A 16,128-nucleotide genomic window follows, 5' to 3' on the forward strand; every position below is an offset into this window, starting at 1 on the left:
GCCCTAATCAGTTCGTCCTGTACCCTCGGTCCTGTACTCTTGGTCCTGCACCGATGCGATGGTTACAACTGGTTCCCAAAACGAGTCCACACCCACCGTGTAGCCAGGAGAGCTGCTGCTTTGGCCTGATGCCACCCGCTTTGAGGAACCCTATAAAAGACTGAAGGAGTTTTGAGGACTTTGTCCAGACCCCACCTGGAGAAGACTGCCTATGAGCATCTCTCGTCAAGCTCCGAGGGCCTCGTCTCTTCAGACTGGTAGCTATAATCCCCTTCCCCTCTTTCTCTATCTTTCACTCTATCTCTTTATTTCTCTCCCACTATCGCAGTTGTTGGCACTAAATAAAAGTGCATTTTTGTTTAAGCAAAGTGTTGTGTCCCCTGCGGTGTCTTTTGTGCTTTGAGATCTCCAAAAAGAACCTATCAGGGACCCTGCATGCATTTGTGGACCCTGACACTCATTACAGACAGAGGAGAGGTGTAAGAATGTTTGTCTTTTCCCAGAAGGAGGCAGTAACTCTTGCTGTTATCTCCGTGCGAAGAATTTCTTAATTATCCTACCCATTCCTTGAGTTCTTTACAAAAAATATCTTACATTGCATAGTTTCTATTTTGACATTATGTCATAACCCAAAACTGCATTTCCCGCACTACTTCAAAAGGATTAATACAGTTCTACAAAATAACTGTGCAACACAGCACACAGAGTATCCAAGTTAATATTTGCCAAGAGCAGATCATTCAATCTGCATTTTTCACACTGACAAATCCATTGCTCACATCTCTGGGCCCCCCCGGTCCCGGCGCTGCTCCCGGGGGTCCCGCGGCTCCGGGGGCTCAAAGGGGAGGGGGCGGAACCCCCGTGATGGGTGGGGGGCACAAAGGGGGGTCCGGGCCCGGTGCTCGGGGGGGTCGGTGCTCGAGGGGGGGTCGGGGGCACTGAAGGGGGTGCGGGTGCGGTTTTTGGGGGGTCCCGGTGCCCGGGGAGGGGGGGTCAGTGCTCAGCAGCGGGGGCTGCCTGGGGACCCCCCCGGGCCCCCCAAACCCCAGCCGGGTGTGAAAAACAAAGTTCACTCTTGGAGATTTGTAAAAGTTTGATAAGGGATAAAAAAGGGTTTTGGCGCTCGGCCAAAGAACCCGCCCTTAACTTAACCCTTCGTTCTCCGGATCCGGTTCCACTGCAGGGCTACAAACACATCCCTGAGTTTTGACATTATTCAAACACTCCCGGGAGCTTTGGATGTTCCAGGAACTCTTGTTTGGTTCTCACCTCTGACTTGTCTGCAGGACATTCTGCAGATTAAGTCAATACATTTGATTTCTTCTCCTGGTTCCATCCTGTTGTTTCAGAGCCCCTGATAAATTCATAAACGCTTCTCAGGTTTGTGTCACTGTTATCACCTGGTGAGGCTGGTCCGCAGATGGGAGAAACAATGGAATTGTTTTCCACCCGAGTCAGCCACACAGAAGCATTTTAACATTGCATAGTCTCTATTTCAATATTTGTTATTGATCTATTTCAAATTCATCTATTTTTAATATTTGAAGGCCTAGGAGAGAATATCTATTTGTTACTCTAGCATTAAATTGGTTACACAGTGCACACATAAACAGATCGATTTTATTGTACCAGCGAGCAGCTACAAGGAATCATCAATAATCAATGTCAATATCAAGTACCAGAGCAAAGTCCTTGTGATCAATAGCAATGCGCAGAAGCCAATGCAGAAATGCAGAAGCCAATTATTCCATTGTCATTCATAACCCGGCTCTGCTGCAGCCACAGCAGAAAGCTGCCTCTGCTGCAAGGCACCGAGGGGGTCATTCACCCCCTGACCCGCCCCAAATTTGTCTCAAATCCCATGTGGGGAGGGGAGAGGGGACAAGTGACAGCAGCGATGTCCCTGATGATGTCACCATCCCCGATGACATCACAGCGGTGACATCACTGTCCCTGCAGCAGCCTCGGGATGTTCTCTGTGAAAAATGCATATTTTATGATTGGCTTTTCGCAAATATTAAATTGAATACTTGTGGCAAGCACATTTCTCTCTCTCTCTCAGGATTTTTATAAAGGTGCACAGAGAGAAGTGAAAGAGAAAACAATTTCTATTTCTGCTCCTTGTTTTTCTCTTGTGGAATGTGTTTGGAGAGTTGTTTACCTGGAGCAAATGCCTGGTTGGATCACGGTGGATTGTTTGGGCCTGATGGCCAATGAGATCCACCTGTGTCTGGGCTCTGGAGAACAGGGTCACGAGTTGTGAGGGAGTTAGATATGACAGTTAGAGAAAGCAGCATGTAGTTTTTAGTATCCTCTTTTATATAGTATATTGATGTATCATAGCATAATTATAATAAAGAAATCATTCAACCTTCTGAAATAAGTCAGACATCATCATTCTTCCCATTGGCTTTGCCGACATCTACAACAAATACTATATGTAATATATTGATTAGAAGTGCTGTATTAACATTTTGATAGAATGGTAAATGTAGTTTTGTAGTTAAAATGAAGCTTTAATAGTTAAAATAGAAACTATGTATATGGGTTTTTTTTAAAAATAATGAGATACTGGCTTCAAGATAACAGTCACAGAACACCCAAATCTTCGGGAGAAGAGGAACTTATGGGTTTCTTATCAGAAGAAGGTAATTTCTTCAGGCCTTGCTCAGACTGGAAGACGCCGTGGGGATTAAAAGAAGGAGCTGACATATTCCAGAGAGAGTTTCTTATTTTAAATAGAATGTATGCATAACCATGAGGTATGTATGAATATGCAACAGTGAATGGATCTTAAGAGTTATTCCTTTGTTCAGAAAACATGCCTGTCCTTGCTTAAGTGTCCGAGAGCATCCAGACGTCCGTGATTCTGTGTTTTTATTGTCCTCTAATTACATGAACTCTGAATTTTTATTACTCTAATCGTATTACTATTTTTATAACCATTTCACTATCATTAAACTTTAAAAAGTTGTAAAATCAAGTGACTGGCGTTTTTCCCGCTGCAGCACTTGGAGGGGGGCTGTGCCCCAGGGGATGGACTCCGGTTGGAGAAGTTCCTGGAGAAGTCTCCGGTGGGAGAGACCGCAGGCTGCAGCAGGGGAACGACTCCTGTCCCTGGGCAGAGGGAGAAGCCACGGGGGATGAACTGAGCACGGCCCCATTCCCTGTCTCCTGCACTGCCGGGGGAGGAGGTGCAGCTGGAAGGAGGGAGGCGTGGGGAAAGCTGCATTCAAGGCTCTTCATTGACTTCTCATTGTCCTGCTCGGAGCTTTTGGAGTTTTGTGCCAGAAATCTCTCCCCTCCCCCACTCCCCCACAGGGCTTTGGGGCGGTTTTCCCTTTTTGGGGGAAATCAAAGCGATGCGCTGATGCTCCGAATTAGGGGGCAGGAGAAGTGGGGCTGCTGGGCTTCCCGCAGAGCCGGAGCCAGCGAAGGCGAAGGCGCAGGGCCGGGAAAGCCGTGTCGGGAGGTGCGGAGCATTTGTTGGTGCTGCAGATCGATGCCGGCCCGGGCCCGGGCCCGTTCCAGGGCTGTTCCTCATCTCCGGCTTTGCCCTCCCACAGCCCGGGGGGCCCTGAGAGCGCGGGGCGAGGCTGTGCCGTGTGCAGAGCCCGCCCCTCGCTGCCATTGGCCGCTGCTGCCGTCAGTCGCGGTTCTGGCGCGCTGATTGGTGAGAGCGGGGCGAAGCACGGCCCCGCTGGCGGCCTGAGGGCGGCCCTGGCTCGGCAGCGGCGCCATTGGCGGAGCGTCTGTGCGGGCCCGGGAGCGGCGGCAGCGGCCGGAGCGCGGGGAGGCGGCATTGGCGGAGCTCGGAGGCGGCCCCGGCGCAGGTGGGAGCCGCGCCGGGTTCTGCGGGGGCTCGGGGCTCGCTGCGGGCGGAGGGGGCGGCAGGGGGCTCCGGCGGCTTGGCGGTGCCGTGTCCGGCCCGTGCCGGCCCTGGGCTGAGGGCGCTGCGGGAGCGGCTGCCCGCGGTCTCCTTCCCGCCGCTGCCTGGGCAGGAGCCGCTGCCGGAGCAGCGCTGGCTCGTCCCGGTTGCTGTGGCTGGGACAGAGGTGGCTGCCCCGTGGCCGGGCCCGTGCGGGGAAATTCCCGTCGCCGGAGGTTTCTGTGGCCAGAGGAGACCGAGGAGTCCTGTCAAAGTGACTCGATTGCTGAGCAGAGGGAGAGGCCGTGGGGCATTTGCCATGCGCTCTCTGCCCTTGTTGTAGCACGCAGCCTCCTTTGGATGCTCATTTTCCCGGCCGCATCTCCCTCTGCCTTTGCCCACTGGCTGAGGGACTTGGAAGGTTCAGACTTCCCGATCCGCCTGCTGCCTGTCCTCGTTCATATGCACCCCTCCTTGTGGATGACAGCCGATATTCACGGCTCTGTTTGGTCTTTGTTCTTCGGGAAGTTGAGGAGTTTAGCGGGACTTTGAGCAGCTGTCCGGGTCCATTTGTAACATTTATTGGAACTGATGGTTTCTCCTCCGTTAGTTCCTCATCTCCAAGTCGCTGGCCCTATCTCCAGGCAGATTCACTCATTGACTCTGTTTTGTTCTTCCTGGGTCCTCTTTGGTTTTGGGATTATTCTCGCTGCCCTCATTCCCTGTCCTTTTGTAGCCGTTTCTGGATCAGGAGGCCTGGCTGCCACCTGCATCCCCTGGCTCAGCTGCTGGATGAGCTGCACTCCCAAGGTGTGGAGCATGGTAAAAAGATGAGAGTTGCTGTAGCACAGAAGAGGAGAAGCAGCATTCGTTTAACCCATGGTGTGCCAGGGAGCCACGAAACCGTGTCCCATTCCCATCCTTTCCATGTTTGGACCAATACAGAAACTGCTCTCCAATTTCCTTTGTTATCTTTTTTCACCGCTTTTCCTTTGTCATCTCTTTGCCAACAGCAGTTGGAGTCATTTAGTTTTCCACAAACTCCTCCTTTTTCTGCTAATAGATAATGTGATCCCATCCCATGGTGAAATGTTGTGTTCCTCATTTCAGTGGCTGGGTCGGCAGGAAGGTCAGGAGCTGGAGGTGTCTGGTTGGTTCTTATTTCGAGGACAGCTTGTAATCTAATGATGCCATTGAAATGATAAATGGGTGCTGTGTCTCCTGATATGAATTGGTTCGGGTTCCCAGGGCTGGTCCCTGGTGTTGTAGGATTTGTTCTGGTGGCCGTTCATCTTTTCCCCATTTTTGGTTGCTCCCTCCAGCTGGGGCTGCATCAATTGACCGCTTTTGTCTAATTAGATCATCAAATACTTGAATTCCAACTGATTTCCCTGAACGTGTTATAGCAAAAACCCCAGTGCTCTGATACTCCCTGTATAGCATAGACAGTGCCAGCACATGTTGGAGTGGGCACAGGGATGATCCCCCCTTATTTTAGTGAAGTTTTCACAGCATTCTCCATTTGCTGTTTCCCTTTGCAGCTTCACCCATTTCTGTTGCAGAGTCAGAGATCCTCACCATGGGCTCTGCCTTCAGCTGTGCAGATTCCATCTGTGCAGGCAGGCAGAGCTTGGGGTGAGGGGCAGAGGGAATCAGCCCAATTCCTGCCCCAGGCAAGAAGAGGCAGGTCCATTGTCCCCTCTTTGCCCCAGCAGTGTTAATTTACATTTCTAAAGCTCCTCTGCTGGCTGCCTGGAATGCAGCTTCTCTTCCAGAGCAGCCTCCAGCAGCCTCACCTGTGGACCCCCACAACCTGCTGCTTTTTTATTTTTTCTTTCAAATAATCAATTTAGTGTTTATGAGTGAAAGGGTCACCTGTAAATCTCTTCTCGTTTTGCAAAATGCAGCCTAAAGGTGAACGTCGAAAAACCCAAACCAAAATTTTGGTATCTCTCACACAAACATACACAAAACAATTCCAAGGCAATTAAGTTTTTTCTACTTCTCCTCGGAGTAAAAACTCGTTCTCACATCCCTGGCCCAAACCTAATCGGCAATATAGAAGTAGGATTATTACAAAAAATACTCTACTGCTATAAACTTTGCACTGAAAGTGCAGGAGAAAGGAAAACTCCACCAGTATGTTTAGTGTAGGAGTCAAGGCATTCCTTGATTCTGGCCAGGATCTGCAACAGAAATCATTCCATCCCCACATAGCCCGGGTGTGCAGAGAAAATCGTTCTATGACACGTGGGTTTTACTGGATTTTCCCCAAACTTGGTACAGTCTGAACCAATCTAAATCCATTGGTTTAATGTTCTGTAGTTTCAAGTTGTGCAGTTTTTAGTATTTGGGTTCCTGTTGGACCCGGATTTCTTGGCTTCTGCTGTTCATCAGGTCGGAACTGCTGGATTTCCTTCTCAGCCTTTTCCAGAGCAGGTGTCTCCAGCTCTGCCGGGGGCAGTGTCTGGGGTAGGTGTTGGTTGCTGTTTGCTGCTGGGCGTTATCTTTGTGGGAATCTTTTGGGCCATTCCCAGTGTGTTGAGATGTTAAACTCATCTCCATTGAGGGGTGGAACATCCCTTAAAAAAACCTTTACCATTTCTTTCCCCGAGGCCAAGACAAACCAAGGCTGAGTAGAGAAATAAAATGTTAGAAATGTTCAAGTCTATGACCTGGTGTATTTTCCATCAGTGCAATCCCAGGCAGCGCAGTGTGTGAGTGTGGCTGAGACCCAGAGTGGAATTGTGCCGTTGTCTTTGCCAGCAGCTGTGGCAGTGCAGGCCCAGAAAGCACTGAAGCTGCAGCAGTGGCAGCAAGGATTGGCCCCGGTGGCTGGAGATGCCAAAGGAGGGTGCCCAGGCAGAGGATTTGAGCAGAAGATGTGTGGGCAGGCCCAGGGGCTTGCCCCGCTGTGGAGCCCTGGCTGCTGCTGCGCTGCCTTCAGTGCAGGCTCCGTGGGGGCCTCCCATGCTCCTGCTGCAGGCGGGAAGTGCAAATCTCCGGGGCTTCAGAGCCCTGGAGCCCAGGCTGAGGGGTCCCCCCGTGCTCAGCTGTGCTGGGGGCTGTTTCTGGCCTCAGGGACACTTGGCATGGGCCACGCCACTTGGCCACCAGTGGTGCTGCTTTGGCCTCCTTAGGCAGGGCCCGATGTCCTGCTTGGATGTTGGGAACAGCAAAGTGCCAAGGCAGGCTCTGTGCCAGCCCAGCTTCCTGTGGGAGAGATTTCACAAGAGACAGGACTCTGGCCACAGACTGCTTTAAATGTCCATCCCTTATCCCCACCCTGCACTGGGTGGAGAATTACCAGGGTAAGGAATTCCCAAGATCAATTGAGAGGGAGAGAATTGAATATCTGCCCTGGGTCTGGCCCTTACTCTTGCCAAAGCCAATGGCAAAAGCCGTACTCATGGCATCTTGGTTTCTATCCCCAGCTTCCAAAGGTGTCTCTTTCTTTCCCCATTCATTCTTTGTACCCAGCCTGAGCTCTGGGGGTGTAGGGGTTATGGAGGTCCCATTGTATTCCTAAAGCTTCCATAACCCCCTGGAGGATCTTTCCTGTAAAATGAGTTCTGCTGTCTGAGTCTGTTGCTTCCACAATCCCTTTTCTTGGAATTATTTCTTTTAGAAATCCCTGAATAAGTGATCTAGTGGTTGCTGAGCAATCAGAATTGCTTTTGCCCCCCTGTTCGGTGGTATGGTGTCAGCAGAAGATATTGAAGCCTTCCTGCTCAGGGCATTTCAGTGCCAGGCTCTTACAAGCACACACAGCTGTGCCGGTTGAGCTGACCATGGGGTGGTAACCTGGGCTTTGTCTGATTCCCTTCCTTAATAACAGCGTGTCTTGTAGCTCTTTTCCCTTCTGCTGCCCTTGAAGAGCCATCCAGGAGCACATTTTCTCCCTCAGGCCAGGGAATGTCTCATCAATCTCTCCCAGGCTGTGTCTGGAGCTCTGTCACTTGAATGCAGTCCTGGGTTTCTTCCCAGCCCCTCTGTGGGCTGTTCAAACAGGAGGCTGGGTTAAACCCTTCCCCTGCCCTCAGTTCTAAATCCTCCTGTGCCACTGAACAAGTTTCATACTGTAATAACTGAGCACTGCTCATCCATTTAGAGGCTCTTTTGGTTATCAAAGCTTTAACTTGAGGGCAGACTGGAACAGTTGGAGATCCTGTTGTCATCAGGTTTTGGGCCTGGGTTCCCCTTAAAGCTGTGTCTGCACAATTCTGCAGACAATGAGGCCACTCCGGCCACTGGGTTCAACATTTTGGCCCAAGAATTCCTTTGGCATGGCCCTGTTTAACATTCACCTACAATTCCAGTTTCTTTACTGAGACTGGAAGAGCCACAGCTGAGGCATCAATATTACTAGGAAGAAAAAGAAATTAATTTATTTCAAACCTATCCCCCACAGCTCCTAATAGTGATTGGACAAATCATACCAGCTCAGCTTTCCCATTTATTCCCTAATAATTAAAACATTCCTTTACAATATTCCCCCGTTAGGTCTAATATTCAGAATGGATGGAGAGGCCCCTGTGTCCATCAGGAGAGGCCTCCTCTCGATGCAGACCCAGCCTGAATGTTCTCCAGGGCTCCAGTGTGGTGGGTCCCCGGTGGGATGGGAGCTGTGACAGCCCTGACAATCCATGTCCATCCAGGGGTGGGCTTGCTCCTCCTGAGGGTGCTGCTGTCTCTGCTTCCAGTGTCCCTGTGCCCTGCAGCTGGAGCCCTGACTCCTTCCCAGGGGCTGTTTGGGTGGGCTCTCCCCTGGCCAGGAGGGCAATGCCTCTGCCAGGTGCTTGTGGCCGACCCCGTCCCCTGGGTGCTGGGGCCCCCTTGGGCCCTGGGGTTGATCCCTGAGGGGCTGTAGGAGCTGTGCCATGGCCTTTGCCTTCAGCTTGGCCTTTTGCTCATCCCTTCTTACATTCAGCTGCTGTGCCTTTGTGCCCAAGTGCTCCAGGGCCTTCTTCTGCCGCTCCTGCAGCCGCGCTCACTGCCTGTGGGTGCTCATCCTCTGAGAGCTGCTGAGCTTTCTGCAAAGTCTTTCCTTTCTCCAGCGACCCAAAGCAAATGCTTAATAGAAAATCCTGATCCTTCCATGTACAATCTGCGTTTCCCAGATGTGTCTTTGTTTTCCTCCTTGTGCTCAGGGTCCCCTCCCCAGCCCGTATCGTATCCCAGAGCCGGTCCCTGTCCTGCCGCAGTGTCCAAAGGCGGCCCCCCCGGCGGGCAGGGCTGGCAGCTCCACGGGGCCGGGCAGCGGCCGGGGCGTCCCGCAGGCTCCTGGGGGCCGGGGGCCACTGCCGGCCCTGCCCGGGGCTGGTGGGGTCAGGCAGCGCCCGGCGCTGAGCCCCGGCTGCCCCACAGCCCCGGCCCGGCCCCGCAGCTCCCCACAGGCCCCCAGCCCGTGCTCCCGGTCCCGCACCTCTGCGCCCGGTGCTGCCGCTGCCCACCACAGAGAAACCCCTGATATCCTGACCTCCTTCTTTTCCTCTCCGGGAAACCCGGGATGGAAAGGATCTGGATCAGCTGGCAAATTCTGAGGATAAAACAGTGCTGAAAAACATCTCAGTCCTCTGTATTTTTCTCTTCCTCCTCTTCTCCATCATCCTTTTTCTTACCACATAGATTGCTCCTGCTGCTTCTTGCCTTCACCATATTGCTGCACACTGCCCTTCACCCGATCCCTTCCCAGCACACCAACACCATCCATCCCCTGTTGTCCAAATCCCTTCTCCTCTTCCCTTATTGCTCCCCTGGGTGTCCATGTCCTTAATTACCTCTGGGGGAATGTGCAAACTACCTCAACATTCTCCCAAGTGACCCTTCAGAGACATTTTGGGATCATCATCCCTTTGGCCAGGACCCCTCCCTGGCTTTCCCTTTTCTCCCCTCCCTGGGTGCCCTGCCATGTTCACTCCCCGAAGATCCCAGTGCACTCACTGCTGAGATTTTCAGTGCTCTCTCCCTGCTGACTCTTCACAGACCCCCCTGATGTGTCCCTCATCTGTCTCCTGGTCACTCCCGGGTCCCCAGTCGATCCCCAGTGCCGCCGCCAGCCAAGGGAGCCGATCACCCAAAGTGGGTGAGGCACCTTCAGCTGCACTCCCTGCCCGCCGCCCCGGACGGTGGAAGGAATTCCGGATGAGCCCCAGGGAGTGTGGGAAAATTGACATCAGCAGAGGTTTCTGTCCACAAAGCAGACAGAGGAGTCCTGTAAAAGTAATTTCATTCCTAGAAATGGGAGAGGCCATGGGACATTCCCCATGGGATCTCTGCAGTTGTTGGAGGACACAGCCTCCTTTTCATCCCAATTCTCCTGGCCACATCTCCCTCTCCCTTTCCCCACTGGCTGAAGTACTTGAGAGGTGCAGACTTCCCAATCCACCTAGTACATACTCCCTTCATATGCACCCCACTATTGTATAGCAGGCGATATTCACGGCTTTGTTAAGTGTTTGTTGTTCTTTGGGAAGTTCATGAATTGAGCAGGACCTTGGCTGAGCAGCAGTCTGTGTCATCAATTGATAACATTTCCTGAAACCGATGGCTTCTCCTGTCACTTCCTTATGCACAGGTGCCTGTCCCTGTCTCGGAGCAGATTCACAGCATCTGTTTGTAAAGACACTTTCCTCCTGTTCCTTTCATGGGGGTCCCCCGTTTTCGGGACATCCCCCCTGGAGCAGGGTGTCCCCTCTTTGCTGCAGCCCCAGCCCTCAGGCAGAGCTCAGCCAATCAGAGCGCAGGGCGCTGATGACTCACCAGTTGCCAGGCAGACTCGCAGCTCCCAGCGTTCCCCACCTGGACCCCACCTGCGCCCCCCCCTCGGCCCCATCGCCCCCGCGAGGGGAATTTGGGGAGGTGGGAGTGGGGCAGCGCCAAGGCCGGGCCCCCCCGCGCTGTCCTGGCGGGAGCGGCTGCAGTGGGGACCGAGTGCGGGCGGAAGCGGCCGAGAGCCCAGCGCTGCCCCAGCCCGACCTGCCCCAGCTCCATCCCTGCCCCTGCGCTGGGATGCTGTGGGTTTGGGGGGAAGAGGGAGCCGGCAGTGGGTGCTGGGCCTGGGGGCAGGAGGAGAAGGGAAGGAGAAGCAGGGTTGAGGAACAAAATGGTCAAACGATGGACGTGGCAGGAGAAGGTGGGATTGTGCAGGAGAAGGAGGAATAGCAGGAGGAAGAGGAGTGTGAGGAAGAGCAGAGTCACAGGAGGAGGAGGAGCAGAAACAGGAAGCAGCACAAGGTTCCACCCCTCCCTGTATCTGCAGCCTCCCCCCAGCCCCAGGAGCGCTGCTCCCCCCACATGCAGCAGGTGACTGCGGAGGGGGATCCAGGATTTTCACGGGGTGAATCTTGGTGTTTCTGAGCTTGCTTGGGCTAAATGTTGGTGCGTTGGTTTTATGTGGCAGCTGAATCTTTATCTTTTGGAGGAAATTATGGTTTTTGCTGAATTGTGAGGTTTGGGGTGTTTTTTATCTGTCTCTTGAAGTTTGCAGGATTTCTGGGGTGAATCTTGGTGCTTTGGAGGTTCTCACAGACACAAGATTCCTATTGACTTCCTGCGATGAAGTGGGGCAAGGAGGAACCTCCAGTCCAATGTGCTCTCCTTTTGTTTTTTCCCCAAACCAGGATTTTTCATTCCAGGTTGTGGCTGGATGGAGGAGGAGGAAAAGCCCCGTATATCCTGCAGGAGGAGGGGCTGCAAAACCAGCCCAGGGAGCTGTGGGGAGGAAAGAGCCCCCGTGAGCCAGGAAGGCGGCCAGAGATCCAGCTGGAGCTCGGAGCTGGTGGAGAAGCCTCATGGCAGGGAAAAGCCCCACAAGTGCTTGGAATGTGGGCAGGGATTCAGCTTCCGCTCCTCTCTGATCCAGCACCAGAGGATCCACACTGGGGAACGGCCTTACGAGTGTGGGGGGTGTGGGAAGGGATTCAGCCGGATCTCCACCCTGATCGAGCACGTGAGGATCCACACTGGGGAACGGCCTTACGAGTGTGGGGAGTGTGGGAAGGGATTCAGGAACAGCTCTGGCCTGACCCGGCACCAGGTTATCCACACTGGGGATCGGCCCTACGAGTGTGTGGAGTGTGGAAAGGGTTTCAGGAACAGCTCTGGCCTGACCCGGCACCAGGTTATCCACACTGGGGAGAGGCCCTACGAGTGTTCCCAGTGTGGGAAGAGGTTTCAGACCAGCTCCACTCTCCTCACACATGAGCGGATTCACACAGAGGAGAGGCCCTTCCGTTGCCCCGACTGCGGGAAGGGCTTCAAGCAAAACTGCCACCTCACCATGCACCGGCGCATCCACACCGGGGAGAGGCCCTACGAGTGTGGGGAGTGTGGGAAGAGCTTCACGCACAGCTCCCACGTGATCCGCCACCAGGTGATCCACACTGGGGAACGGCCCTACAAGTGTGGGGAGTGTGGGAAGGGTTGCAGAGACAGCTCTGACCTGATCCAGCACCAGGTGATCCACACTGGGGAACGGCCCTACACCTGCTTGGAATGTGGGAAGAGCTTTGGTTGGAGCTCCGAACTGAGAAGACACCAGCGCATCCACACTGGGGAGAGGCCCTACGAGTGTGGGGAGTGTGGGAAGAGCTTCTCCAGGAGCTCAAACTTGACCCAACACCAACGGACGCAACACTAAGGAAGCCCTGCGAGTGCCTCGAGTGAGGGAAGAGCTTGGAGTGAGGGAAGAGAGTGAGGGAAGAGCTTTGTGGGCTGCCCCAGCTCCATCCCCCATGGGAGGATCTGGGCTGGATGATCCCCAGTGACCCCCGTTGGGCAGAGCCCTGGTGCCCCCAAATGGGGAATAAAACAGAGAGGAAAACTATGGAGCTGATAAAGGGGCCGAGATCTGAGGCCTGACTGAGCAGAAGCTCTGGGAGACACAGACACAGTTTAAGTCTCCCTGGGCAAGAAGTGACCAAGCAACCTGTTGTGAGACTTTGTGATAAGATAATGTTCCCAGGTGCCGTGATGTCATGAAGAATGTGTAACCAATGGGAAATTGTTAGCAAACATCGAGCCCTATCTGAGCACCACACAAGTAAAACCCTGTATAAACCCCTGGTACCCTCAATGAAATTGGCTTCTGGTCTAAACTCGGCTGTCCCCGTCTCTCCATCATGGATAAGCCCTGTTGTGGGTGATCCCCGTTGGGTGGGGGGAAGGTGTTGGAGGGATTTCTTTCCCTTCTGCTTGTGCTGCTGTGTTTGGTTGGTAATAAATTCCCTCCGTGTGCCCAGGCTGGGTCTGTTGTCCCCGTGCCGGTGCTCGGGGCGGGATCTCTGCCGTTGCTTCTCTCCAGTCCCGGGCCTCTCCTCAGCCAATGAGAGAACGTGATGGACAAGAGTCAGCCAATCAGAGCGAGCGGGGCTGATGACTCACCAGTTGCCGGGCAGACCCGCAGCACCCAGTGTTTAACTGGGAAGCTTTACTGGGAACACTGGGAGCAGGCGGGCGGGGGCAGAGTGACAACAGGGCTGGGGGGACACACGACCCCCCCAAAATCAGCGCGCGGACAGAGTGGGGGGTCCCGGCTGCACCTGAGGCCACGGGGAGCGGCTGCGGCAACTGGCGACTCAGGAGCTCTGTGTGCAGAGAAAAGGGGGTGACACCGGGCTGGGGGCCCCAGGGAAGGAGCACACACGCTCTGGGGGAGGGGGAACACGACCTCTGGGACCCCCCTGACCTTCTTGAGCAGGTAGAAGCCGAGCCCCAGCGCCAGGAAGAAGAAGCCCAACTCTGAGTCCCCGATCCCCGACAGCATCTTGCTACGGGCGACGTCCGGCGGCATCTCTGGGGGATCTGCAGGGGTCAGGACTCCCCAAAACCTCTCAGAGACATCCCAAGCCCCTCCAAGCACCCTCCCAGTCCCCCCTCCCTGATTTATTAAAGAAATATGGATATTGATCTAGCACCGATATCCACCTGTGACTGACAAAAACTCTCTAACAGTTTAAAGTTAGAAAGTGTATGTTTATTACGACGCTGGGCGGCATGCGGGATAGCTCCCAAATACACACTGCGCCCCTCAGGTGATTACAGAGTCCTTTTATCCATACAAGTATTGAATACCCAAAATACAAATACATATTCATCATTTTGGTACATCCCATTCCTTGCTTTGTATGCTAATCAGTTCAAAAGCTATTAAGCATGCGTAGTTTGTTCCTTGAAATGGGTTGGTGGTCCCTTTCATCGGGAGGGGTCCCAAAATGAGGAAGTAAATGTAGTCTTCCTCATTCTGACCTTTCTACCTTTTCAATGCAAATGTGACACATGAACCCTTGGTAGAACTCCCATTTCTTATCTGTAGTTGGTTTCGGAACAGAAGAGGCCCACAATTGTCTTATGTTCCTAAAAGCTATTTGTCAGTTTTTATATTCCTCATTACAAACCCAGCTAACTAAACATTGTGTTGACAAGCAATCAATTATTAGTTAACTACTAACTCTTAACTTCATCAAGCAATGCCTACCCATTTATTTTGATTAATTCCAATAGAGCTTATTTCTAACTAAAATCTTAGCTCTTCTAAAATCTCTAAATTTCTTAAAGTTTATGTTTCAGTGGGCACTGCTCACTGGATGGCCCCAGAAGTTGTCACCAGTTCTCCTTACGGCCCCAAGGTGGACATCTGGTCCTTTGGAATTGTGACCATCGAGATGGTGGAAGGAGAACCTCCTTACTTCAAGGAAACGAGGGCCATGGTAAGAGGCAAATTCTCCCGTGGTTGCAGAGGCCTGTGAGCACAGGGTGAGCCTGCACTGGGAGCAGCAGCTGGAGGTTTCTGCACATGGGGAAGGGAATTCCCAGAGGACTCGAGCCTCAACACAGACACATATTCTGCAGTCTCCAGACAGAATTTGCTTTGGGATTTACGTTGTTGCAGTTCTTCTGGCTGTGAGGATGACCTGAAAATGTGAAGCAAGTGCACCAGCTCTTTACAATGGCTGTGGCAGCAGCAGGGTTTGGGTTTTTTGGTTGGCATAGAAAAATGAGCTGTGAGCAGCATCTCTGCCAGGGAGGAAAGTGCCCCTGGAGCTGGGGCTGGGAAGCCGGGGTCGATGTGAGCACTTGTGGGTGGGAAGGAAGCTGGCAGAGCGCTGAGTTTGCTTTTCCTGCAGGCTCGCGCTCTGATCCGGCAGAACGGGACCCCGCAGCTGCAGGAGCCCAGGCGCCTGTCGGCTCTGCTGCGGGACTTCCTCGAGTGCAGCCTGGAGCCGGACGAGGAGCGGCGCTGGTCTGCCCAGGAGCTGCTGCAGGTGAATGCCAAGCGGCTGCAGGGGAAGCAGCAGCGCCAGGGAGGGGTTTTCTTGTGGGGCCCCCTCCGATGGTCTCCGGTCTCGCTGCTTTCCACACGCAAAGCAAGCAGAATCCTCGCCTGGTTTGGCTTGGCAGGGGCCTTTCGAGGTCATCTGCACCTGGGGCCCCACAGCGAGCAGGGCCATCTTCAAGCAGGTCAGGTGGCTCAGAGCCCTGCCTGACCTGAGCTTTGATGTTTCCAGGGAGGAGGCATCTCCCACATCTCTGGGCACCTTCTGTCAGTGCTTCCCCACTCTCCTGCTAAAAAAATTCTGCCTCAGATCTCATCTGAGCCTGCTTCCCCCTCCTGAGTTTCAGACCATTTCCCTTTGTCCTGTTGCAACAGAGCCTGTGAGGAAGTTGACTCTGGAAAGTAACGGTTCATTTCTTTCTTTTTTCTCCTTTGGGCAGCACCCATTTTTATCATCAGCCAAGCCTCTCTCCAGCCTGACCCCTCTGATCACCGCAGCAAAGCAAGTGAGGCAGCAGTGGAGGAGATGAAGCACTGGAGGACAGATTTTAGTTACAGTAGTTAGTTAGGACAACTAGTTAGTTATGTTAGTTAGTAGTGCTAGTTGGTTAAGGTAGTTAGGACAGCCTGTTTGTTACGGCTCTTATGACAGCCTGTTTGGTATGGCAGTTTTTTTGAATAAAAACTCTCTTAAACCTCAACTCCCTTGAGGTGTCCCTTCCTTCTCCCTGTGTGACTCAGCTGCCCGGAGCAATGTGAGGGGAAAGCGGGCCCAGCCTCGCCCAGAGCTGAGCCCCAGCAGAGCCCTGGCAGAGCCCAGAGCAGCCTCGGCATCTGCAGAGTCAGCCTGGAAGGAGGCGCTTGGAGCCTTCTTGGCTGCACCCGACTCTTGGTTACAAACTGTGTGTCAGGGCTCACCCCCAGATTGGGGTGGCCCTGAAAGATGGAAAAGTCTCTCCTCCCACCCGTGCCTACAAAGAAAGAC

The 16,128-nt window shown here is 53.3% G+C and overlaps 2 protein-coding genes across 2 annotated transcripts in view; one reads left to right on the top strand and one right to left on the bottom strand.

Moving 5' to 3' along the window:
- The first annotated feature begins 11,496 nt into the window (after positions 1-11,496).
- Positions 11,497-12,907, top strand: LOC137467748 (zinc finger protein 345-like). Its single transcript, XM_068179181.1, has one exon. It carries the CDS (start codon positions 11,517-11,519, stop codon positions 12,507-12,509), a length of 993 nt encoding a protein of 330 aa, XP_068035282.1. The 5' UTR covers positions 11,497-11,516; the 3' UTR covers positions 12,510-12,907.
- Positions 12,908-13,329: 422 nt separating this feature from the next.
- The window catches only part of LOC137467750 (class II histocompatibility antigen, B-L beta chain-like), a 34,764-nt gene continuing 31,965 nt past the window's right edge, over positions 13,330-16,128 (bottom strand). The window contains 2 exon segments of the mRNA XM_068179183.1: positions 13,330-13,455; positions 13,557-13,663. Coding sequence (XP_068035284.1) covers positions 13,447-13,455; positions 13,557-13,663 — 116 coding nt within the window. The 3' untranslated portion in view covers positions 13,330-13,446.

Source organism: Anomalospiza imberbis, unplaced genomic scaffold (genome assembly GCF_031753505.1).
Source record: "Anomalospiza imberbis isolate Cuckoo-Finch-1a 21T00152 unplaced genomic scaffold, ASM3175350v1 scaffold_78, whole genome shotgun sequence".
Taxonomy (NCBI): domain Eukaryota; kingdom Metazoa; phylum Chordata; class Aves; order Passeriformes; family Viduidae; genus Anomalospiza; species Anomalospiza imberbis.